General features: G+C 47.8%; 10 protein-coding genes across 10 annotated transcripts; 6 read left to right on the plus strand and 4 right to left on the minus strand.

Annotated features, from left to right (window-relative positions):
* Window positions 1-351: 351 nt before the first annotated feature.
* Window positions 352-1,725, plus strand: UA08_00290 (hypothetical protein; the record flags this gene model as incomplete). Its single annotated transcript, XM_020260080.1, has 6 exons — window positions 352-361; window positions 470-583; window positions 639-678; window positions 737-832; window positions 895-1,532; window positions 1,589-1,725. The coding sequence occupies 6 exons, from the start codon at window positions 352-354 to the stop codon at window positions 1,723-1,725; spliced, it is 1,035 nt and encodes a 344-aa protein (XP_020124592.1).
* Window positions 1,726-2,046: 321 nt separating this feature from the next.
* Window positions 2,047-3,688, minus strand: UA08_00291 (hypothetical protein; the record flags this gene model as incomplete). The annotated part of the gene is made up of 7 exons (XM_020260081.1): window positions 2,047-2,700; window positions 2,770-2,824; window positions 2,886-2,949; window positions 3,007-3,047; window positions 3,116-3,144; window positions 3,508-3,579; window positions 3,650-3,688. The coding sequence occupies 7 exons, from the start codon at window positions 3,686-3,688 to the stop codon at window positions 2,047-2,049; spliced, it is 954 nt and encodes a 317-aa protein (XP_020124593.1).
* A 549-nt stretch (window positions 3,689-4,237) lies between these two features.
* Window positions 4,238-6,376, minus strand: UA08_00292 (Alpha-actinin-like protein 1; the record flags this gene model as incomplete). The annotated part of the gene is made up of 4 exons (XM_020260082.1): window positions 4,238-4,456; window positions 4,524-6,116; window positions 6,184-6,250; window positions 6,321-6,376. The coding sequence occupies 4 exons, from the start codon at window positions 6,374-6,376 to the stop codon at window positions 4,238-4,240; spliced, it is 1,935 nt and encodes a 644-aa protein (XP_020124594.1).
* A 1,018-nt stretch (window positions 6,377-7,394) lies between these two features.
* Window positions 7,395-8,347, plus strand: UA08_00293 (hypothetical protein; the record flags this gene model as incomplete). Its single annotated transcript, XM_020260083.1, has 2 exons — window positions 7,395-7,910; window positions 8,012-8,347. The coding sequence occupies 2 exons, from the start codon at window positions 7,395-7,397 to the stop codon at window positions 8,345-8,347; spliced, it is 852 nt and encodes a 283-aa protein (XP_020124595.1).
* A 147-nt stretch (window positions 8,348-8,494) lies between these two features.
* On the minus strand, window positions 8,495-10,224 carry UA08_00294 (hypothetical protein; the record flags this gene model as incomplete). The annotated part of the gene is made up of 6 exons (XM_020260084.1): window positions 8,495-8,646; window positions 8,715-8,927; window positions 8,967-9,396; window positions 9,455-9,627; window positions 9,740-9,774; window positions 9,899-10,224. The coding sequence occupies 6 exons, from the start codon at window positions 10,222-10,224 to the stop codon at window positions 8,495-8,497; spliced, it is 1,329 nt and encodes a 442-aa protein (XP_020124596.1).
* Window positions 10,225-11,382: 1,158 nt separating this feature from the next.
* Window positions 11,383-12,201, plus strand: UA08_00295 (hypothetical protein; the record flags this gene model as incomplete). The annotated part of the gene is made up of 1 exon (XM_020260085.1): window positions 11,383-12,201. The coding sequence occupies one exon, from the start codon at window positions 11,383-11,385 to the stop codon at window positions 12,199-12,201; it is 819 nt and encodes a 272-aa protein (XP_020124597.1).
* A 1,087-nt stretch (window positions 12,202-13,288) lies between these two features.
* UA08_00296 (hypothetical protein) lies at window positions 13,289-15,241 on the plus strand (the record flags this gene model as incomplete). The annotated part of the gene is made up of 5 exons (XM_020260086.1): window positions 13,289-13,408; window positions 13,480-13,720; window positions 13,804-13,972; window positions 14,183-14,648; window positions 14,711-15,241. 5 exons carry the CDS (start codon window positions 13,289-13,291, stop codon window positions 15,239-15,241), a joined length of 1,527 nt encoding a protein of 508 aa, XP_020124598.1.
* A 177-nt stretch (window positions 15,242-15,418) lies between these two features.
* Window positions 15,419-16,028, minus strand: UA08_00297 (hypothetical protein; the record flags this gene model as incomplete). The annotated part of the gene is made up of 2 exons (XM_020260087.1): window positions 15,419-15,957; window positions 16,013-16,028. 2 exons carry the CDS (start codon window positions 16,026-16,028, stop codon window positions 15,419-15,421), a joined length of 555 nt encoding a protein of 184 aa, XP_020124599.1.
* A 664-nt stretch (window positions 16,029-16,692) lies between these two features.
* UA08_00298 (Serine/threonine-protein phosphatase 2B catalytic subunit) lies at window positions 16,693-18,628 on the plus strand (the record flags this gene model as incomplete). The annotated part of the gene is made up of 4 exons (XM_020260088.1): window positions 16,693-16,810; window positions 16,938-17,269; window positions 17,329-18,500; window positions 18,565-18,628. The coding sequence occupies 4 exons, from the start codon at window positions 16,693-16,695 to the stop codon at window positions 18,626-18,628; spliced, it is 1,686 nt and encodes a 561-aa protein (XP_020124600.1).
* A 590-nt stretch (window positions 18,629-19,218) lies between these two features.
* On the plus strand, window positions 19,219-21,355 carry UA08_00299 (hypothetical protein; the record flags this gene model as incomplete). Its single annotated transcript, XM_020260089.1, has 4 exons — window positions 19,219-19,453; window positions 19,514-19,693; window positions 19,768-19,903; window positions 19,972-21,355. The coding sequence occupies 4 exons, from the start codon at window positions 19,219-19,221 to the stop codon at window positions 21,353-21,355; spliced, it is 1,935 nt and encodes a 644-aa protein (XP_020124601.1).
* Between the last annotated feature and the right edge of the window lie 1,842 nt (window positions 21,356-23,197).

Below are 23,197 nucleotides of genomic sequence, written 5' to 3' on the forward strand. Positions count from 1 at the left end.
TTTTTTTTTTGCCGACCGTCCTCAAGTCTTTTGTCTCGTCCGGAGTGATATCACCATATCTCCTGTTTCTGTTCCTGTTCCATGTCGGAAAAATCCTTCCGCACTGTGCCCTCCGCGGCATTGCCTGAGGTGTTTATGATTGCTTATTCATTCTTGGTGACGGCGGTCATTTTTTTTTTTTTTTTTTTTCTTTCTTGCCGACTTCAAATCTGCTTACAGTCGAAGAGAGGTTTTAACGACGTGACGAATTTCTTGAGGAATCTTTATTTCATTTCCCACCCCCCTTTCTTACGAAGATTTTTCTTTCATCCGTCTTGAACCGCCTGGAACATCGTCAGTTACGTATTCAATATGGCTACGGGTAAGTCTACATAGTCAGCACTCGGGATGCTACTACCACCTCCACCGCTATATAGCTTATAAATATATGTGTATATATTCGAAACTGATCGAAACTGACACCATCTAGATTTCCCAAAAGTTGTCCCGCTGACTTGTCATGGACACTCTCGCCCAGTTCCACATATCAGCTTTTCATCTATGGTGGAAGATGATCAATACTATCTTATTTCCGCGTGCAAAGGTTAGCTTACACGTCGACTCTAAGCTTCAATTCGGCTGACTCACTGCTCGCTTAGATAACAACCCCATGCTTCGTGATGGTATCACTGGTGACTGGTGAGTACCTCTTTACCCATAGAGTCTAAGAAAATCTGCATGCTGACATAGATACTAGGATCGGGACATTCCTAGGCCACAAGGGAGCCGTCTGGCAGGCCCGGCTGTCTGCAGATGCAAATATAGCTGCTACAGCTGCGGCAGATTTCTCCGCGTAGGTTTCTTGAGCATGTAAATAATCTTCGTTGGCTGCCATCCTAACTCTCTTCTTGCTAGGAAGGTGTGGGATACACACACCGGCGAATGCCTGCATACCCTGCAGCATTCCCACATAGTCCGAGCAGTTGCGTTCCCCGTCCAGACCAACCCGCAAGTGCTGGCGACGGGGGGTATGGAGAAGAAGCTACGGATATTCGACCTCTCGCGCGGTGGCAGCAGTAATACTAACGAACTATCATCATCTGCCACCGCTGAAAACACAGCAGATCCGTCATCATCATCCGTAGCAAGCTACGAAATCGGACCTGGCGTGCACGGCGGCACCATTAAATCCATAGTCTGGAACATAGATTACAACATCCTCACGACAGCCGCAGAAGATCGCAAAATTCGCTGGTGGGACCTGCGCTCCCGCCACCCCGTAGTCGAGTATAACGTCGAGGGGACGATTGGTAGTTGCGAATTGAATATGCTCGCCACCCGACCCAATGAAGCGGGCATTTTGAGCGTTGCGGCGGGGAAAAGTGTCTATTTGTTTGATGGCGCGATGCCGGGAAGGCTGTTGAAGAAAGTCGATTTCAAGTATGAGGTTGCTAGTGTGGCAGTCAATAATGAATCGGGTCGTTTTGTGACTGGTGGTGCTGGTGAAGATACATGGGCGCGGGTATATGATTTACATACGGATGAAGAGCTAGGTATGTTTCCCCTTTATCTTTCTCAACTTCAGCAACACAATGCTAACGAATAACAGAAGTCCAAAAAGGCCATCACGGCCCCATCTGGTCTGTTAGCTACTCTCCAGATGGAAAACTGTACGGAACAGGAAGTGAAGATGGGACTATTAAGCTATGGAAAGCATGTCGTGAGCCGTATGGTTTGTGGCGGTGAATATTCTCATCGTCCCTATGTCTTTAAAATTCAAAGAGTTCAACAATATGAGACTTTTTTTTTTTACCATCTTTTGAATGAGTGGAATAAATAAAACATGACATGACATATCGGAAATTGAATAAATAGTCCAATTATATGTACCGAGACATCTAGGAAGTAAATATGACAAAAAGATAGTAAAGAAATTGGAGAATATGGTGGTAGTGAAATATACCTCAAGCTTCCAGTCTATGCGAGATACGTACGGTACATAATGACGAATGCTGACGTTCAAACAAAAGGTAGATAAGCAGAAAGATAGGGAACAAACTATCAGTCTCATTCAATCATGTCAATGTCATCGTCACCAGCTGCAGCTGGCTCATTCGTGGTAGTAGTCGCCGGTGCAGTGACGACCGTCTCAGCGCCAGCGCCAGCGGTAGCGGCAGAAGTTCCCCAATAATCATCCATTTCCTGGTCGAGCTCCTCCTGCGTTTTTCGGGGTCGGGCACCATTTTGGCGACCTCCTCCTCCTCCGTCTTTGCGTTTCTCATCTCGACGCTCACCCGGTCGACGACCTGTGTTTCGGCGATTTGACGAGTCTTGACCTGGCACGTACCGGTCAATGTGCTCTGGGGCAGGTTTGGAGACATCGCTGCGACGCCCGGCTCCTCCTCGTCCACGCCCGCCTCGACGACGTCGTCCACCTGCATTATTGGCTCCCTCGTCGTCCGGGCTAAGGCTGCGCTCAGCCCTGTCGTGGGGCCGCTCGATCCGTTCAAAAAGACTCTTTGGTTTCTCTGCTTTAGCTCCTCCCCGCAAGAGAGTCAACCGAATTGGTTGGCCTTTGGCATTGGCGCCGTCAAACTCCCGAATAGCCTGTTTGGCGTCTTCCAGGTACTGATATGTAACAGTGGCAACTCCTTCCGAGCGGCCAGCACGGTCATAGTCGATACGTACTCGTGAAACTGGTCCGATTCCACTAAACAGACCCTATGTCATAGCTAGCATTAGTTTCAAGTCTTCTCTTACCAGGCATGTATGAAAAATGATATGTTTTACCTCGAGGTCTTCTTCGGTCAAGTCATAGTGGAGATTGTCGATGCGCAATCGAGCTCTGAATCGTTATATTAGCATATTGTTCCAATACATCACCCATTAAATCGGTAGAAACTCACGGTTGCTCACTATCCGGCGAAGCACGGTCTCTTCTGACTCGGTTATCACGTCGGTGAGAGCGGGCTGGTAGTAAGCAGACATAAGTATGGACTTCATAACATGGGGGGAAGTGCAACACACAGTCTCCATTGTCATCATCAAAACGATCATGAACCCAATCACTTCAAACAGACAACACAAAACATCAGCACCAAATTCAAAAGAGCCAGAATGCTCCGAGTCCACTCACCGATCCAGATCAACACGGTCGCGATATGACTGTAAGTTTGAAAGAGGAGGACAAAGGTCAGCTGAGGGTATGCAATTTTGTAGTAGTTTTTGTTTGTTTGTTTGTTTTTTTCTTTATCTTCGACCATCCATGTTTTATTTTTTGTGTTCATCTCGGTAAATTTTCCAGTCAGTTGCATGCCGGCCATTGCACGACCAAACGGTCAGGCCGTCGGATACAATTTCGAGGTTCTTTTTTTCTTTCTTATTCACTTCCTGGTCGAGGCGAAAGAGGATGAAGAGGAGGAAAAGAATTGAGGAGCAAGAGGAGTAAGGAGGAAGACCTATACACAACTGCAATTAGCATAACAAATTCTGAGCAGCAAAATCAAAGGCAAACTTGTCGGAACCCACCTTTTTCACACCATCGCGTGGAGGAGCATTGCTTGTGTTCCGACTGCCTCGTCCCCGACGACTCTGTTTCTGCTGAAGGCAAATATTAGCAATTTTAAATCAATTGTACAGAAACTCATCCTAAGGAATCAATCAATCGTACAGGCCGCGCAGAGATGATTTCGTCCAAACTGCGATCCATAGTGGTGGTATGCGGTAGTATGGATATCGTTGCAGGATTCAAATTGAGTTGAGTTGGATGAGATTGAATTGAGCTGATTTAAGTTGAAGTTGTTAGTTAACTAACTTAAGACAGGCTTGATGACAGCAGACGGCAAGAACAGCGGCGGCGAAATCACGTGATACGAATATGTAGAACAATGGAAATGCATCAATGGCAATACGTAGGCAAAGAATTTACGGGAACAATATTTCATTAGATAAGACACTCGGATAATCGGTTTAATAGTGTAGTTTGGTATTTGTGTAAATATACAACTGCAGTCATCCTCCATAAGGCTGTCTGTATGGTAACTACTAAGTACGGGGTATGCTTCCTCAAGACAAAGGTAAGACAACAGCCTGAGAAAAACCAAGACAAAGAAAACGAAAAAAAAACAAAAAAAAAACAAATGCCTGTCCAGCATGCATAATAAAAGATAATGGAGCCCATTCTTAAAACACCCCATTGTGTTGCGAAAACACATCCCAAACGGCCAGAAATGCTTGACGATAAAGGGGCCATTCTTCTTCAATGGCCCCCGTTAATTGGATGTTGCTTTTGGTTATTATTCTCCGTAGCCCCTTCACTGTCCATCATCCTTTCCATAAAAGTAATATAGTCATATTTGGGCATATTCCTGTCTTCCAAAAGATCAGGTCCCTCGTGCTTTGGCATCGAGTCAAGAAGGTTCTCGATGAGTTCGTCAGGGATCAGAGAATGTCGGAGATCCAGCTCTGTGACGTACGGCTGCCGATTCATGTTAGTTACGAACAGTAATTTTCTTATGTTGAGTGACTTTTGACTCAAAACTTACCTTGCCATCAGCCACTTCACGGAAGCTCTGGAATACCTGCTCCGCAGTGTTCTGGTCCTCGGTTACACTGACCATAAACCGGATGAACTGTTCAAAGCTGACCGAAGAGTTTCGCCCGCAAGTCTCCAGGAACACTTCATGCATCTCTTCTTCATCGTAGACAAGACCTAGACTGGCTAATGCGGCCGAGAACTCAATCTCGTGCAGAGTATTTGAGCCATCGCGGTCGAAATGTCGGAACACAGACTCAAACTCTTCCAACTGAATAGGGGTAAGGTTGGTCATATTGCGTGCTACCATTTGGTTTTCTAAAAATGCAAGTTTCTTGGCCACGCTTGACTTGACCAATCCCAACTCATATGACAGTTCATCAAGCGTATAAGTGGTATAATCGTTCTCGTCAATGTTGGCTTCGATACACTGCTCTTCTAGATCTGCAATGGTCTCCAAAAATGCGTCAAGAGGCGGAAGATTGTCGTTTAGACGTTGAACGTGGGCGAGCTGATCATCGACGTCACCTTCGAGACCCGAGATGGCGAGAGTCAAAGTCTTTAGTGTAAGCGCAAAATCATTCGCTTTATCGGCAAAAGAGCGGCGCAATTTATTTTTGATATCTCTGATAGCCTCATTTATATTCTGACTGCGCTCATGTTCTTCTTTCATTAATAACTCCCAGTCTTCATCGCATTTGTCCAGTCTGAGTTCTGCAGGAGGTTCGTATGGTCGTAGACGATATGTGCTTAGCTTTGTTTTTATATTACCTAGCAAAGCCGCAAGATCGGACTTTTCTGCCACCCATTTTCGTTTCTGGTTTCTTTTATAGTGCGAGAAATTGGCGAGCTGCTCTTTTGCATCGGCATAAGTACCTTCAAAAGACGCATCCTGCCATTCAGCTCGTTGCTTCGCGATCTGAGCCAAGAGTTCCCTCATCCTCCTCTCGTAGGAAGTCTGCATCTCCCAGGCACCTTGCATGTTACTCACAAATTTCTCGACCCGTCGTCCGGCGTTTTCCACCTTCTCCAACTGCGAAAAGGCATGGAACCAATAAGCAATGTAGGTCATCAGTGACCGTTCGTCCGGTTTAGGCACATCGCAGACATCTTCAACGTCAAGCAAGTCTGGGATGCCGATCTCATTGGCCGCAATCTCAAAGGCCAATTGCATATTACCGCGGTGATCGTTCTTATCTAGGGAGTCGAAATCAATCAGATCAGGGCGGTGAATATCCAATAAAGCGCAGAAGGCCAGGCCGTCATTCCAACTCGTAGAAAAATCTCGGACCTCGACTTCGGGGTAGCACGCAGTCTTTCGTTGACACCATAATAGCAAACCTTCCTTGGCAGACATGCCCTCGGAACTAATGTCGCTGATGGTGAACTTCGAAATAAGAGTCCATATCAGACCTAAAATAATCTTTTGATTGCCATCAACAACATCTTCTGCACCAATGTTGGTCATTTGTATCCCGCGCCCTTTGATAAAGTCCAGCCCTTTGTTGACATTTTCGAACTTTTGCACTCGTAGCTTGGGTTTGGATGCATATCGGCCGAGGGATTCATCTCCGAGGATTTCAAGTAAATGGATGAGGATGACCTAACGAAAGAAAAGCAATGAGAAAAAAAAATACCAGTCGAGACATAGCCGTAGCGTTATCACTTACTCCATCAGACAGGTCATGTGTGAGATCGGCGATGTTTATATTTCTGACCTTCAACTTATTATTAAGCCTGTAGTATCAGAAAAGTTAGACGGCGATCTCTTTATTCCCCTTTCTTCTGCCAGACCATGACACCATACCATTTTGTGAACGTCTTTTGCTGCACAACAATCCACTGCTTTTCGACCATCAACATGGTTAAAGGAGCGGCGCGGGGGTTCAGTGAGCAATAACAGTGGCGGTAGAACGTTCCAAAGGAAAAAAAAAAAAAAAAAGGAAAATAGAATGCTTCGTAAAAGAAGAGATAAAAAAACGAAAGGAATTGAAAACTGACAACACTGCAAGGACGGGCAGAAAAAGCAGACACAAAAATGTGACGCTGGGTTTGTTGTTTTCCCCTCAGTGTTTCTGGTGTTGGTACCAGACACGGAATTGATTGGTTGATTTTAACTTGGGTCGATGATTGACTGAGCGAGTGAGTACGCGTTGATCGATCGTATGGTTTGAAAGAGGATATACACGATCTTCAGAAAGCAAGGGTTGTTTATTAATAGTATTCAAAGTCGATCGTTGGCGATAATCGGATTTGCTTTAATTTTAGGGGAGTTTGTTGTTGGAAAGAAGCTTGGGCTCCCCCCTTCCCTGTCTCGGTCGGGTCTCCGCACGGCAGGCGCAATGCACCCTTTTTGCCCGAAATGGATTAGATGCACTTTTGCATTGTCAACAAAGCCTCAGGCACATGTCGTCACGTGTTAATGAGTTGGCAATGCCATAGACATATAGTTATGCGTTATGTATTATGCATATATCCACTAGATATCATGGACTGGCTGTTGCAACAATAATGCCCTCCTCTTGCTCTACATATATGCTGTGCAATCGCAGCTTCACAACATCATCCTGAACCAAATAACATGGCAATTGCTCTAAGACCTGTTGAAGCACATCCTAGATCAGACTGTTAGATTGGTTGAAATGAAGGGAATAAACAGCTATGCGACAATATCTGAGAATCCTTACAAGACAGGCGATGATATCATCTACTCTGGAATGCCGTCAATTGGGAGAGGTGGGGTCATCCACAAGTATTTAAGAAAAAAAAAAAGGAGAATTGGACGTCACATCTTGACTTCACTCCCTAAATCACCGTACTCTTAACGCACACTTCTCTCACTTGCCACGCAAGCACTAACTTTGCAGTTATACCGTTAATAATGTCGGCCAAACTCGCCTTGACAGATACACTCCCCCTCCCTCAAACCGACGTGCGCATCCCTCATCTCGGACTGGGCGTCTATCGCATCCATGGCTCTCAATGCACTCAAGCGACTCTTGCAGCACTACAAGTCGGTTACCGGCATATCGACACAGCACAGTTCTACGGAAATGAAAAAGAAGTAGGCGAGGCATTGCGACAAACGAGTCTCCCCCGGGATCAGGTCTTTGTAACGACCAAGATAATGACGCCCGCTGGCTCGCCGCAGGCAACGTATAATAAAATCGTGGATAGTGTGGATAAGATTGTCGGAACGGATGGATATGTTGATCTTTTCTTGATTCATAGCTCTCGATCTGGACCGGCGGGGAGGAAGGAATTGTGGCAGGCTTTGGAAAGGTTGCTTGAAGAGGGTCGCACGAGGAGTATTGGCGTGAGCAATTACGGTGTTGCGCATATCGAGGAGATGAAGGCTTATGCCAAAGTTTGGCCGCCTCATGTTAATCAGATTGAGGTTTGTACTTTTTTTTTTTTTTTTACCTCTCCATATTTTTTTATTCGCACTTCAAAGTGTTGAGGGTAAGTGAGGTATATGCTGACTGCAGACTTCTACAGCTCCATCCATGGTGCCAGCAGCGTCAAACTGTCCGGTACTGCAACAACCACGGAATTGTCATTGAGGCCTATTGTCCACTTGTTCGCAACAACAAGGACAATGACCCTACTCTGGTGGCACTAGCCAGGAAATATGGAAAGAGTGTTTCCCAAGTCTTGATTCGATACAGTTTACAGAAGAACTGGGTACCTTTGCCAAAGAGCTCGAATCCCGAACGGATTGCTAGTAATGCCGACGTGTATGACTTCGAAATTAGTCAAGACGACATGGGTGTTTTGGATTATCTAGATCAAGGTGCTGCTGGAGCTATAGTCGAATCGGTGGACGAGGATTAGACGAGGGGGGAAATACTGTGATTAGCATGAAGTATCACGCCCTCAAGAAAACACCCACACTTGACAATGATTCACTTTCTTCACACTTTTGGTTACCATGATCAAGTTTTCCATCCTACTAGGATATTCGAGACAATTGCTTGAGACTCAGTCTGGTCTCTGCAAGAGAAATGAATTGACTGATTGAAGTGTCGCGCGTGAAGGATTAGCATCCGGTTTTGACGTTACAATCCACGCCAGGCGTTGACGAATGAATTGTTTGTCCATGTAAACATCTGGTTGTGCACCGACCAATTTGCCTGTAGATAGATTTTTATTAGCCTGCAAACCGGGTATGGGTGCATATAGAAAAAAAAGCAATCCATACCACTGTCATCATAGAACAAGCAAATGATAGTCAGGAGTACTCCAACAGAAAGATCCTTTCCCGTTTCACAAGTAACCAGTAGCGATTGCGAAGGATTGGGTAGAAGATGCTTCTCCGCAGAAGCCTTGACTTTCTCCAAAGAGGTTCGCAGATCCCGACTGCCAATCTTGTGGGAACCACAGCCAAGATTCAACCTTTTCGGGGTCGATAGTTCTGGTTTGTCGTTACAAGCAATCACGAAATCATACTCACCGGGTGGTTTTGTATTGGGTCGAGATTGGCAGATATAAAGATTTAACGATGGGCGAATTAAGAAACCACTTGCCTGTCGTTGGTCAGCGCCAGCACTGCTATTAGAACCAGCGTGTTTCGTCATCAATTCACTGATGACATCCGGTAAATCGCTCTCGTCGGTAGCGAAAAGAGCATCCTTGTTTGCCCAGAATACCGGAGCGGTTAAGCCATGAGACCATCCCTCACTGTCATCGCCCGCACCTTGTATATAGCCACCTTCAGAGGCTTCGGCGCCCCGCACTCTCCTAGAGGCCGAGCAAAGCACGAACAAATTGTAGCCGTGACCTTTGACAAGTGTGGTAGGATGGAAGTATGTCTGGTTAGCCCAGGCAATACGAATGGGCTGGCCTAGATCATTCCTTAGCTGGTCCATATCAAGTTTCAGTTCCTGTCGTAACAGGTCAGTAACAAGGTTTAATTCTCGACCCAAGCACAAAAGAACCTACCTTGAAGGTTTTGACAAAGCTGTCAATTCTATTTTCGATCTGGGCTTCTTCCGAGGCACCCAAGAAATTAGGAGGAAACTGAACAGGGTGGTATGCCGACTGTGTTGGAAATAGTGCGCGATTTATCACCGCACACCATATGGGCACTGTCTTCGACAAAGCATCGGGCATCACTGCCACACGTGTCAATAACGGCCAATGAATGAGTTTTCACGTGTAACAGGTGCAGTCAACCCCGGGCCAAAGGTCGCGTAAAGACTGGATAGAGCAATACTTAAGACATACATTTACCCCGGCGTGTAGAATCTACAATAATACACCTGTATAACAATCATATTAATGCCTTGTTCCGGGAACACTCGTGCATCCTACAATAGCAACATCGCTGAGAAATATATGCAAGCTGAATGCGCAAGATATCAAGTAATAACAGAGAAAGCTTACCCGCCATGTTTGCGAGCAATCGCGAGAATTTGCAAATTAAGCCTGCGGAAACTAAAATTCCAGATGCCCGTATGGCCATCCGTGCTCTTAAAGTACGCACTCCCGGCCTTCTGCTCTGGATCGATATACCAACTGCCACAGCGCTCGTTGGCAATGAGGGGTAGCTGGTAGTGATCGGCGACGTCTCGCACGAAGCGGGCGTCTGCTTCGATAGAGTGTAGACGATTTGTGACAGAGAGCGCGGAACGTCGTAAGGACGACAGCAATTGTGATACCGAGACTGCTGCTGAGGGGAACTCGATGTCTGATAGTGAGACGGAGTTCATTGCGCCGGTTGACTGACAGCCTTTAGCCGATTTGAAAAGGGCTTGATCAGGACCGGATTGGCCACAGAATGAGAGGATTTGTTCCTGAAATTGCCGCCCAATCAAGTCGCCCGTCTCACGTATCTGCCCGGTCTTTGCGCCGGAAGAATTCTCTTTTTCTCGCGATTTGTAGAACGGAGTAGAATTGCGGGATACCAGGCTAGGACGGAAACGGCATAGTGGCTGCGCTGCCTAAGGCCTTCACTAGCAATTCTTATTCACGAACATCCATCGTAGACGTACGTCATCTAACTACACCGACGGCAGAAGGATAAGCTGGGATTAGTCTGCCTTGAGATATTTTCAATGTCCATGTTCGTCTCGAGTAAACGTTCAAGCGCATGCTCAGTTCAGTACTAGGGAAGGAAACCCTTGTGGCAAAGTGCTGGTGTCGAAATCGACTCCGTCAAGCACGGACATGTAACCAGGTGGTTTTTTTGGGTAATCATGACTCCAAACCGAATACCCAAACGGGCTGACCGGGCGAACAAGATAGCAGTGGGGACAGGCGTATTGCACAGAGGCGAGGGTCTAGTGCAATTGGGAGGCAGCGCACATGAGTGAATTAACTGTCTGCGTCTGGGGCATGCAATTGGCTCCTGCAAATGCTCTCTGTTGTTTCCATGTCGTACTCTCCGCTTGGCGGTGCTGCAGTGCCATCACGGGTGGCCGTCAGTTGGCAGTGACGGTGGCAGATGAGTCGTGCCTTCCCCCGGATGCCCCCGATGCTGCTTACACTAGCCTGCCTGTTCGGGGCTAGCGCGGGCCTTAGGGCAGTGTCTCTGCTCCGAGTGGGCGACGTCACACTCATGCACGCTGATTGGATTCAGCTAGGCACCCGCCCCGCCAATCCCCCCCATGCCCGCCGCTGATTGGCTGGCGCAGCGTCTGATGCAATGCTGCTGATGGCCGTCATTGTCTGAGCTTGTTTCCTTTCCTTCCTCATCGAGGCTCCTTCCTGTCGTACTTAAACACGCTTTCTTCCCGCCTTCCTTTTGCTTCACTCGCTTTCCGCCCTTCACTCCAGCGCCCTTCATTCGTCACTTCCTTAGCTGTCTACCACCCTCCATCATCTCATCTCTGAAAAGCATCATCACATCACAGCTCAATTCTGCAAACATGGCCAAGGTAGGAGACATCCCCGCATTCAACCCAAGACCCACGACTAACACTCCACTCTCGCAGATCACCCAGCTGTTGTTTGACTGCGACAACACCCTCGTGATGTCCGAGGAACTGGCCTTCGAGGCCTGCGCGGACATTGCCAATGAGATCCTGGCCAAGCGCGACATCACTGACCGCTACACCGGGGAAGAGCTCATCAAAGACTTTGTCGGCCAGAACTTCCGTGGTATGATGGTCTCTTTGCAGGCCAAGTATGGCTTTGACATGCCCAAGGAAGAGATTGAGCACTACGTCAAGGAAGAGGAAAACCAAGTCATTGCCAAATTGGAGGCGAAGGCGGTGCCTTGCATTGGTGCTAACGAGGAGTTGGAAAGACTCCAGCGCCAGGGCAAATACGACATGGCTGTTGTGTCGTCCTCTGCTCTTCGTCGTGTCCGCGCCTCAATCAAGAAGGTGAACCAGGACAAGTACTTCAAGCCAGACCACGTTTTCAGCGCTGCTACCTCCCTGCCCCAACCGACCTCCAAGCCTGACCCGGCCATCTATCTTCACGCCTTGGAGGTGCTGGGCAAGAAGCCCGAAGAGTCTGTTGCCATCGAAGACAGCCGCTCTGGTGCTCTTAGCGCTATTCGTGCTGGGATCCCAGTCATTGCCTACGTCGGAAGCTATCACGGCGATGACAAGCGTGGTGAGATGGCAGCCAAGTTGACCGAACTGGGTGCTCAGGTCGTGATGAAGGATTGGGCCGAATTCGACACTTGCCTCAAGCAGATCGAGGGCGAGCCTACAGAGACCAGTGTCGCTAATCTTTAGACAATGTCGCCCTGATTTTCACTTCTGAATCTTCCTTTCTTTACGACTAATTTTCTAATTCTCCTCGAAAACCTCTGGAGGGGGGGTGTTTTCCACAATTCTTTCCAAGCGCCTGATGACACTGTTTGGTGTCTTTTTTTTTCTTCCCACTTTCTTTTTTTACGAGCTGAGCTCCCTTCTATCTAACAAGCATCACGAGGTTTTATGGAATGCATTATCATGTACTGTATGTTTTGCCGGCGAAATAAGCGCAGAGACTGATTTGGCGCATGGGTCTGGTTTTTAAATTTCTGGGCTGTTAGCCTGCCCATTTGTCTATCTTCTTTTTTCCTCTTCACAGATTATAGACATAGTTTCTGTTAATTAGCGATAGTTTGCAGAAATAGAGCACTACTCTGAAGGGACGCAGTTCTCCTCCTCGACCACACGTAGTTGTAGCTGATTGCATGGAATGCGGTCGTATGCGTCCATCATGATTGGATCCACCAAAATGTGCTTGCATCGCACTAGAAATGCACGACGACAACGCCGTCGGGTTGTAGCCACGCATGTACGGAGCAAGTATAGAGTGCTGTGGAGCATGCGGAATCGCGCACCGGAAGACACTCTGCCGCATTCTTTCTTTCTGCGTAGATGTCCTGTTGAAATCTTGAAACATGTGATAGACATGCCCGATGATACTGACTGCCTGTGAAAGTCAAAAATGAAACTCCCACTGAGTCATATAGTTGGGAAGCTTATTACAACCGACGAGGCCTGTATAATACAGAACTAATTATCATTATCATTATATGCATTCCCCTTCCGCTACGACATCGTTGATATTCTGTAGGACAATCCTTATCGGGTGAGATAAGGGCTAACCCCACATTGAAATGACATCAATTGGTCCCTCGCTCAGCTCTACACCGAACACGCAATCCATCTGCCCGTTGTATTAGCAACTCCAGCTCTCGTCGCATTTAGACGCTTGACATTTGATGTGCAATATGACTACTCGCTCAGCTCAAGCGTCCAAAATCCTTGCAGCGGGTCCACTGGTGTGTCTCACCGAATCAATCCTAATACCATTGCCGGCCAGGAAATCATGTCTAATCCCCTCAACGGAGCACAGGACAACGCAGAAGCCAAATGGATAAAACTAGGCAAAATCACCTATACAGATCCATTGGGTGTAGAACGAGTGTGGGAAACCGCCGAGCGACAGGTAAATCTCCGCCAACGAAATTTCCAGTCAAGCTTTTCATTAAAGAGGGTTGACTCCTGAGTGTATGATAGACACGGCCCCAAAACAGCCTCATCGATGCCGTCGGCATAGTCGCTATTCTCGAGACATCCCACGGTCCCGAAGTCCTGCTACAGAAACAATACCGCCCGCCAATTGACAAGATCTCAATCGAAGTTCCCGCCGGTCTCGTCGATGAGGGCGAGACACCCGAGCAATGCGCCGTGCGCGAACTCAAGGAAGAAACGGGCTACGTCGGGGTGGCAGAGAAAACGAGTGCGATCATGTACAACGGTACATTACTTCCCTCCATGCAATTTTCCTTCAAGTTACCAACCTCGCGCCTAACAATTTGGATTATTCTTGTGTCTATATAGATCCCGGCTTCTGCAACACAAACCTAAACATGGTGCACATACGCGTCGACATGAGTCTGGCAGCGAACCAGAATCCGCAGCCAGAGCTCGAAGAGAACGAGTTCATCGAATGCTTCACCGTCCCGCTGGCGACGCTTTTCGAGGAAACCAAGAAACTCGACGAACAGGGGTATGCGATTGATGCGCGCGTTGGCACGTTGGCTGAGGGTATTGAGTTGGCGAAGAGGTTTAGGCTGTGATTTCCACACTATTGAGCATTGTACATAAGAATACGTACCTAGGTACTTAAATGGAGGAAGAAGACAGGCCAGGGCGGCAGCGCCGTCTCCACACCTTCCCTAACCAAACCGCATGCATGACATCAACTCTATCTACAAAGGATAACTCGCTCACTCACCCAAATACCGAAGGAAGACAAACCATCCATGGCCTTCGTGCCCAGATTAAGACACATCACAGCACCAAACCTAGCACAGCACATAAGGAAAATGACATCGTCCACATTCACAATCCCCTTCAACCAGGCAGAACGCGAACAACAAATACCCGTCACCTGTCCCTCGAACAATAAAGATGGCCAAAGTATCTCCCAATCCCAACTTCTATCCTTCCCCGCGTTCAAAACTTGGCTCTCATCGCTCCAGAAATCGCTTGCGCACCAAAAAGCGTCTACACACGAATTCCATAAATCGCCTTATGTCCTGCGACAGATTGATATTCAGGCCGTGGATCATTTCGGTGGTGGGCGCCTGGGGTTTCTGAAGATGAAGGCGGTTGTTTCGAATGATTCCGGCGAGAGTTTGCCGGGAAGTATATTTCTTAGAGGGGGAAGTGTTGCCATGCTTGTGAGATTTCATGTCCTGCCTGCCTATCTATCTACCGGTTTACCCAACTGATTACTTTATAGCTCATCCTGCAACCAGACGATGTACCAGCGACTTCCGAAGAAGACAAATACGCAATAATGACAGTACAGCCGCGCATTCCTGCAGGTTCTTTAAAATTCGCCGAGATTCCCGCTGGCATGCTGGATGATAGCGGCACGTTTGCAGGCGGAGCGGCAAAGGAGATCCATGAAGAAACCGGTCTATTAATACCCCAGGAAGAGCTCATCGATTTGACCTCACTCGCATCCACATTTGTGGAAAGCAGACATGAGAAATCTTCTTCAGGCACTGAGGACTTCCTTCAAAAAGCAGTCTATCCATCTCCCGGTGGAAGTGATGAGTTCATTCCTGTATTCCTTTGCCAGAAGCGAATGCCAAGGCAGGATATTCAAGCCATGCAGGGCCGGTTGACGGGGATTAGACACGAGCGAGAAAAGATCACGCTGAAGATCGTGCCACTGGATGATTTATGGAAAGAAGGTCTGCGAGATGGCAAGACGCTTGCCGCCTGGGCCTTGTACACGGGCCTGAAGCAGGAAGGCAGAATATGATTGAAAACCCGCACATTCCTTCAAAGGATCTTAGAGATGATTTAACCATATGTCCCTTGCAAATGTCGAGTCAAGCCAATATGACCGTAGAATAAAGGCCAGATATTCGAAGCGGGTCAGGGATACAATATGCATCATCCCTGTTGCAGCGTTAGCGGGGAAGCAGATTTTTTATGCTCATTTCATTTGTAGACCGCCAAAAGCTCGATCTAGTTCCTCACCCTCATCGCGAGGTGCGATGGTAGGCTGTGGTTGCGACTCCTGCTCCTGTGACCTGGAATCCAAGATACTCTGAGAAGCACCATCGGCATTAGGATTCGCAGGGGTCGAGGACGGAGCATGCATAAGTGCAGGTTGAAGGAGCTTTTCCTCTCGATCTAGCCATCCAGGCGCCACTCTTCTCTTCTCGGCCAACTCTCGTTGTTTGACGGACTCTTCCCAGTCCTTGATAGTCTTCTCCGCAGCTGCTACTGTCTTGTGTAAATGCGCTTCAAGGGACTGGCAAGACGCTAGGATCTCGTCGGGATGAGCAGCATGACCACCGGTAGACGAAACAACATAGCGTGCTTTGGCATCAGAATCTCCGGGCGCAGTGATGACGGACGGGGGAAGCGTCGAAGCGATTGACTTGTAGGTGTAAGGCAAGGTCACTGCCGTGGGGAGCGAGATAAACGGGGATACCGTCAGGGACACTTGGGCCAGCAACGGGTGAGGACCTTTGAAGATGTCAATCAGAGAAAGACTATTTTGTTAGAGACTAGCAAAACCTACAGTTTGAGTCGTACATAATGGCCACGCTGAAGAGGAGATTGTGTGTTGTTTACCTGGCGAGTGAGTTGAGTCTGGAGTCTCGAGTGCCAAGGATGGCGGCAGGTGACAGCCCGCAGCCTGATTCCCAAGGCCCCCAAGACCCAGCTAATCCATGCCGCTCCCCGTCTCCTTGAGGCTTGATCAAAACCACATTTCTCAACTCAACAGCCCACTGCATCGAGCCAGTCCCAGCCAGGCCCTTTTGCCCTTCTTCCTCAATTGGCTCAGCCTTGTCGCCTTGCCTCCCGGTGTCCTTCCCCAAGTCTCGCGTCGCGCGAGACCGGCAGTTCTCTTCTCAGCCTGACTAATCCTCCTCCTCTTCCTCCTTCGAGTTCTCTCTTAAACCACTTTTATCTGCTCCATTACTAAAGCACCGAGCGTGTCACGGGACATCCAGCATTCGTCTTCATAGGGCCGGAAAGGAAGTTGCGTGCAATCGATCGGCAGACGCTGACTCTGAGTCTCTGTGCGCGCGGCTCGAAAGCCTCGACAAACCCCGCCACACGCGCGCTCTCATATCTTCTCTCTCCCTCTTTCTCTACCGCTCCCCCCGTTCCTCACCTTTTCAAGGGCGCCATCTTCTTTACACACCCTCTAAAAATTTTCATATTTGAGAATTCGACTTGGTTGACCCTTTCGCAATGGATCGGCAGCTTGAGCATGCGGTGACGCACAAAAAGCCCGTCCCCGAGATTGACTTCACCTTGCATCGGATGGAAGATGGCACCCAAGTGTCAACATTGGAACGAGTTTGCAAAGGTATATACCGCTCTTTCGTTTATTCGTGTATTCGTCTGTTTTATTTTGCTTTTTCTATTACGACGGTGATTTATAGTTATATATTTTTCTCAATTAATTCATGGTCTGGTGAGCTGACATCGTCCAGAGGTGCAGGCGCCCGCGCTCACAGTTCCGACCGACGAGAGTTTCTGGTCACCAGAAGACCCAGAAAAGCCAAACTTGCCTTTTTTAAAGCAGCACTTCTATCGCGAAGGCAGACTTACTGAGGAACAGGCGTTATGGATTATCAGCAAAGGTACCGAATTGCTTCGTTCGGAGCCTAACCTTCTTGAGATGGACGCTCCTATCACAGTGTGCGGCGATGTGCATGGCCAATATTACGACTTGATGAAATTGTTCGAGGTTGGCGGGGATCCCGCCGAAACCAGGTATTTATTTTTGGGGGATTATGTCGACAGAGGCTATTTTAGTATCGAGGTTGGTAGTCGCGACTCATTCTTTTGCCTGCACTGCATTGGAAATTAACAACGATCTAGTGCGTACTATACCTGTGGTCGCTCAAAATCTGGTATCCAAACTCTCTTTGGCTGCTACGAGGAAATCATGAATGTCGCCATCTGACCGACTACTTCACCTTTAAACTCGAGTGCAAACACAAGTATTCCGAGCGCGTCTACGATGCATGCATGGAGTCCTTTTGCGCTCTACCCCTCGCTGCAGTGATGAACAAGCAGTTCCTCTGTATTCATGGAGGGTTGAGTCCAGAGTTGCACACCCTTGAGGATATCAAAGCTATCGATCGATTCAGGGAGCCGCCGACGCACGGATTGATGTGCGACATTCTTTGGGCCGATCCGCTGGAAGAGTTCGGACAGGAGAAGACAGGAGATTATTTCATGCACAATCACGTGCGAGGATGTTCCTATTTCTTCTCATATCCCGCTGCCTGCGCTTTCCTAGAGAAGAATAATCTGCTATCGATTATCCGGGCGCATGAAGCTCAAGATGCCGGTTATCGAATGTACCGAAAGACCCGTACGACCGGTTTCCCAAGTGTGATGACGATCTTCAGCGCGCCCAACTACCTTGATGTCTATAACAACAAGGCTGCTGTTCTCAAGTATGAGAATAATGTGATGAATATCCGTCAATTTAACTGCACGCCTCACCCTTACTGGCTCCCTAATTTCATGGATGTCTTCACCTGGTCGCTACCTTTCGTGGGAGAGAAAATCACAGATATGCTGATTGCCATCCTGAACACCTGCTCCAAAGAAGAGCTTGAAGACGAGACGCCCTCGTCCGTCTCCCCTACCTTACCCTCTCCCCCATCTGCCACTGAGAAAGAAAGAGACGAGCAGACGGACTTCAAGAGACGTGCAATCAAGAACAAAATCTTGGCCATTGGTCGTCTGTCCCGAGTTTTCCAGGTGTTGCGTGAGGAATCCGAGCGAGTCACTGAGCTCAAGACTGCATCTGGCGGTCGTTTACCGGCCGGAACCCTCATGTTGGGTGCTGAAGGCATCAAGCAAGCAATTCACAATTTTGAAGATGCGCGCAAGGTCGATCTGCAGAACGAGCGACTTCCTCCATCACAAGAGGAGGTTGTCCGTAAGAGTGAGGAGGATCGAAAGGCTGCACTGGAGAGGGCTAAACACGAGGCCGATAACGATCCTAGCCTAGCCACCGTCGCTAGGCGTATTAGCATGTGAGTATTCATCTCCAAACTGTTCAAGTCTAAGGGAAACAATTGCTAATGTATAATTATACAGGTCTGGCAACAGACGCCGGAGAGAGGCCCCCAATCGAGAAGCTCCCAACCCCGAATCCTCTTAATGGACATGTCACGATAACTAAAAGAATCCACCCATGACATTAATATCCTATACCAGCCTCTCTTTTCTATATTTCTTTCTTTCTTCACAAATGTCACATGTTAAATTATTGACATGGGGATGTGTACATAAACCACGGAATGAGCAATGACATGAAGGGCACAGGGTCTTTTTTTTCTTCTTTACTCCTCTCACTGTTTGATTCCTAAATAGGCCTTTTTTTTGTTTTGTAGTTTTGTAGTTTTGTCACTTCGTGTTTCAGTTGATGTGGTGGGATTGATCTGTTATATGTTTGTATTGAGAGGCCGAGGCGTCCGTGACGTGATTTACGAGTTTTGATGAAATATATGAAATATACAAGTGAAAATAGTTCACTTCAGTATTTATTTAGTAGGCATGAGATATCACATAGATACATAATAATTTGAAGTTGCGAGGACGTATATTCGGCCAGATACATTCGCCAAATCGCGGAACGGCCGCGAAAACTCCGTGTTTACCCACTCTCACTCTTCCTGGAAAGTTGAAACCCTGTCTCCAGACTCAGACGGACTGTCTTTCCTCCCAAGGTCAACGCGACCACCCATCATCATGCCTACAAAACTCCGCGCTGCAGTTCGCAGGAGCTTGGTGCCTCTTGCAGACAAAAGCGGCGCCGCAGGGATAATCGCGTACCCTTCATGTTCGACGTGCCGAAGACGGACGCTTTCGACAGCAGCGACGGCATCAACATCAACATCAACAACGAATTATCGGACGCGCAACGGTAATTTTCGAGCCAATTATAATATCGCTCCTAGCGCTAGATACAGCAATGACGGTCTATGTACGACGACGATTATACGCCGCTATTTGAGTTCCTCAATCTCGCTGAATAATAGTATAGTTGGCGGTGTTGGTGATACCAACAACGACAACAAGAAGAACATTGTTCCGCCGCATCTGAGGGACTTGCATAAGGCTCTTACAGAGTTACAAGAAGTTGCGGCGGATCATGTCAGTTTGAGTCGATTGCAGCTTGCGCAGCGCGGATTGGAGTCGGAGGATCCAGTTATTCGTGTTGCTAGTGAGTCTGCACCTTGTTTCGTTTGCGTGTGGGTGTCGATTTCCAAATATCCTGACTAATGGGACTGTATTTAGTACTTGGCATAAATGATGTTCGCGCTACACGTCGCCTGGTTAGACTGCTCTTAGCAGATCCATTGACAGAAAAACAAGCTTGGGAGGACCTGATAGAATCCTACGGGATTGAGGAGTCGAATGGACTCCTCATACGGTGTGTTTCCATTTTGCCATACGGAGGAAGGGTATAGACGTTGAACTAATGGAATTAATACTTGATAGATACGGACAAGATTCCGGCATCGTCGAAAGCAGTTTATGCCCTACTATATCCATTTCGTCTCCCGTCTTGAAGAGAGGAGGCATTGAAATTTTCGTCAGTACCCTTGGAGCTGGAGCAGAGCCAGCCACCGTTCCCGTCACCGATGAAGCCTTCTTTGTGCCTACGATCACCGTTTCAACGTCGGAAAGCGGTGGGGGACAACACCACGAGCTTATCAGATATCCGGTGCATAGAAGCATTATTTGCGGTACGGGTACAGATGGGCTGTTGGCTTATTCTAGCCTGCTTGGCCGCGCCGTCAATTTGAATTCGTCTGAGCAATTGATACATGGCGTCATAGAGCTAACTGTTAACGGGGCGAAGAGCACTAGTAACAATACCAACACGGTGACATTTGTAGATGCAAATAAAGCCGAAGAAGCCCTGGCTAAGTTTCGCGAGTCTGTCCATTTTGCTTCGGAGTATGAACGTGGCTGGACTGCTAGCGGGGCCCAGTCGATTGCAGATTGGCTGTCTAATAATATAACACCTGCAGAAAAAAAGGGGCTGGGTTCGGACTTGCAGATACTTGTCCGGTCACTTTTGGACACAGCCGAGGCAGAGGTCATTACTGAAGAGACCGCTCGCCTCAAAGAGCAGGAATTGACCAGTGCCTCTGCCGAGACTCGTCAGAGTCTTGATCAATCAGTTTCAACGTGGGCTGAGCGAGCTCATACCGAGCTTCGCAATGCCCTAGATGAAGGGTTTGCGAGCCGGAGATGGAAAGCACTATCATGGTGGAAGCTCTTTTGGCGTGTCGACGATGTGGGATCAGTTATGGCGGAGATATTGCAGACTAGATACCTCCCACGTGCCGAGAAGGAAATGATCTGGACAGCAGGACGAGTTAAGCAGACGGGCCTGTTAGACAGCGTTCCCGATGCCGAAGACTTGTCGCAAACAAAGCCAGAAGAAGGAGAACCCCATCCCTGGCCATTGCAAATTGCTACTAGCCGCCTTCAAATGCTCAGCACAACAATCCCCTCTTTGCAAGCGCTATCACAAGGTCTAGTGCTTTTCAGCGCCTCAACAACCGGATTAACATCGGCTCTTTCGGGGCTATTATACGCCTCTGCATCGACTGGCCTGTACGAGGCGTGCACCATCGCGGCTGTTGGATTGATCTATTCTATGCGTCGACAGCAAGTCAAATGGGAAAACGCGCGCTCATCATGGGAAGCAGAGGTTCGTGAAAATGGACGCACGGCACTGGTCGAGACGGAAGAGCTTTTGCGGACCTTGATTCGAGATGGTCCTGTGCGACGACAGGAGGAAAGTGCTGAAACGCGGGCGAGAATGGTTATTGCTCGGGCTAGAAATGCTCTTGAGGGTGTTGGGAAATAAGTGTATATATGTATTATCATCATCGTCATCATCATTATTGTAAAGTAGCGAAAAGACCTGATTCCTGATTGATCCCCTGAGTTCTTGCCATTTTCGACATAGCCGTCACGTGCATAATCTCCATCAAACACCCGAAGTCTTCTAAGACTGACTGATTGATTCATGGATTGGCTAGATAGAATGTCCAACCTCAACCTGCGCCATGCAGTCCCCATTGCGATCAAGTGCTCTAAGAAAGAGCAATGGGAACCTACAGGAGGATGTGTTACAACAGATGCCTCCTTTTCTCTGCGATTTCTACCCAACTCGCGAGCCCACCGGTATTTGTGCACTTAGCATCTCCGCCCCTATATTGGGGTGCCAGACTTTGATTTCCATCCTCCATTTTCAGCGCGATACGAAGTTTGGGATGAGATCTTTGCACTGAGACATGTGAATGATGGCGCCGCCAGAAGGCTAATATCACGCTTCTAGTTAAAAAGCTCTTATGTTTGTGCTGACTCAAATAGAACACCAAGAGAATTCTCCCGATTCCATTTCAAGTCAAAGCAAACCTAAGAATAGTTGGAAAACAGAGCTGATATCAGTGATTGAGAAAGAGGACAATGTCGATACCATGAAGGGTCTATTGAACAATGAGACGGACCTGGAGGCTTCATTTCGTTACGGATTTTCCAAAGAACGCGTACCTGATGACAAGGTGACTTTTTTGATGCTTGCAGTGGGATATGATCGCCCGGAAGTCGTGCGCTTCCTTCTAGATCGAGGGGCAAACGTCTTCGCTAAAACCCAGCATAGGTAAATGACGGCGCTCATGTACGCTCTTTGGGGAAAAGCCTCTATCAAAAATTTCCAACTGTTGCATGAGAAATGCGGAACTCAACTTCTGGAGCAACGGGATTGTTTTGGCGACACTGCTCTTCATTGGGCTGTGATGGCTAGGCGTACTGATGTGGTTGAATGCCTCCTTAATTATGGGGCAAGCGTATATGCTGTGACTGATGATGGGCCTACCTTATTACATGTTGCTGCTGCCACAGGAAACCACGAGGTTCTTCAAATGATATTTGCGAGGCTTAGTGCAGAACTTGAAAAGTACGCCCGGTTCAATACTATGGGAGGTTATGTAGGATTTCCCCGCATGGACAAAATAAGGGAACTTATTGCCGCAAGAGATAAGTCAGGTTCATCAGCTTCGGGTTATACTGCAAGATATAGCCATATCTTCATTGTCCTTCAATTGCTCGATACACCTGTACTATTTCCTAAGCTGGTTTCTCTGCCGGCTCGTATGCGGCAAGCAGATGATCGGTTGTATATCTCGAATCGTAAGGAGGCCGATGAAATTACGGAGTTTCTTCTTACAGCTATGAATGAACAAGAGTCTGGTGCGGCTGAATCCGAGACTGAGAAGTTCCATGAAATCAACAGCCACATAGAGGCAATTCTCTATTGGGCGATTTTGAATGCACAGGAATCCCAGTTCGACAGATGCATGTCAAAAGTCCGGCCCCTGATGTCAAGCACTGAGAATGGGAGTCCATGGATTAGGGCAGCAGTACTAGGAGCAAACAAATCTATCATAGATAAGCTTCTTGAACATGAAAGTTTGCAACAGGAGGGGAATTCCAGAGACCCCACAGATACTCTTACGCCTAGCAATTGAGAGTACGAATATTGATTCCGTTAAAACATTTCTTGCGTGGCTCAGAAAGAGACACAAGCCAACCCAGAATCATGGTGGGTACGTACCTATCTAACCAGGACCTTAGCTCCTGCCCTTCAAAAATGGACCTAATATTCTCCTTTTCTATAAACAATAATCACCAGTACAACCAAAGA

This window comes from Talaromyces atroroseus (genome assembly GCF_001907595.1).
Source record: "Talaromyces atroroseus strain IBT 11181 chromosome Unknown scaffold_0, whole genome shotgun sequence".
NCBI lineage: Eukaryota > Fungi > Ascomycota > Eurotiomycetes > Eurotiales > Trichocomaceae > Talaromyces > Talaromyces atroroseus.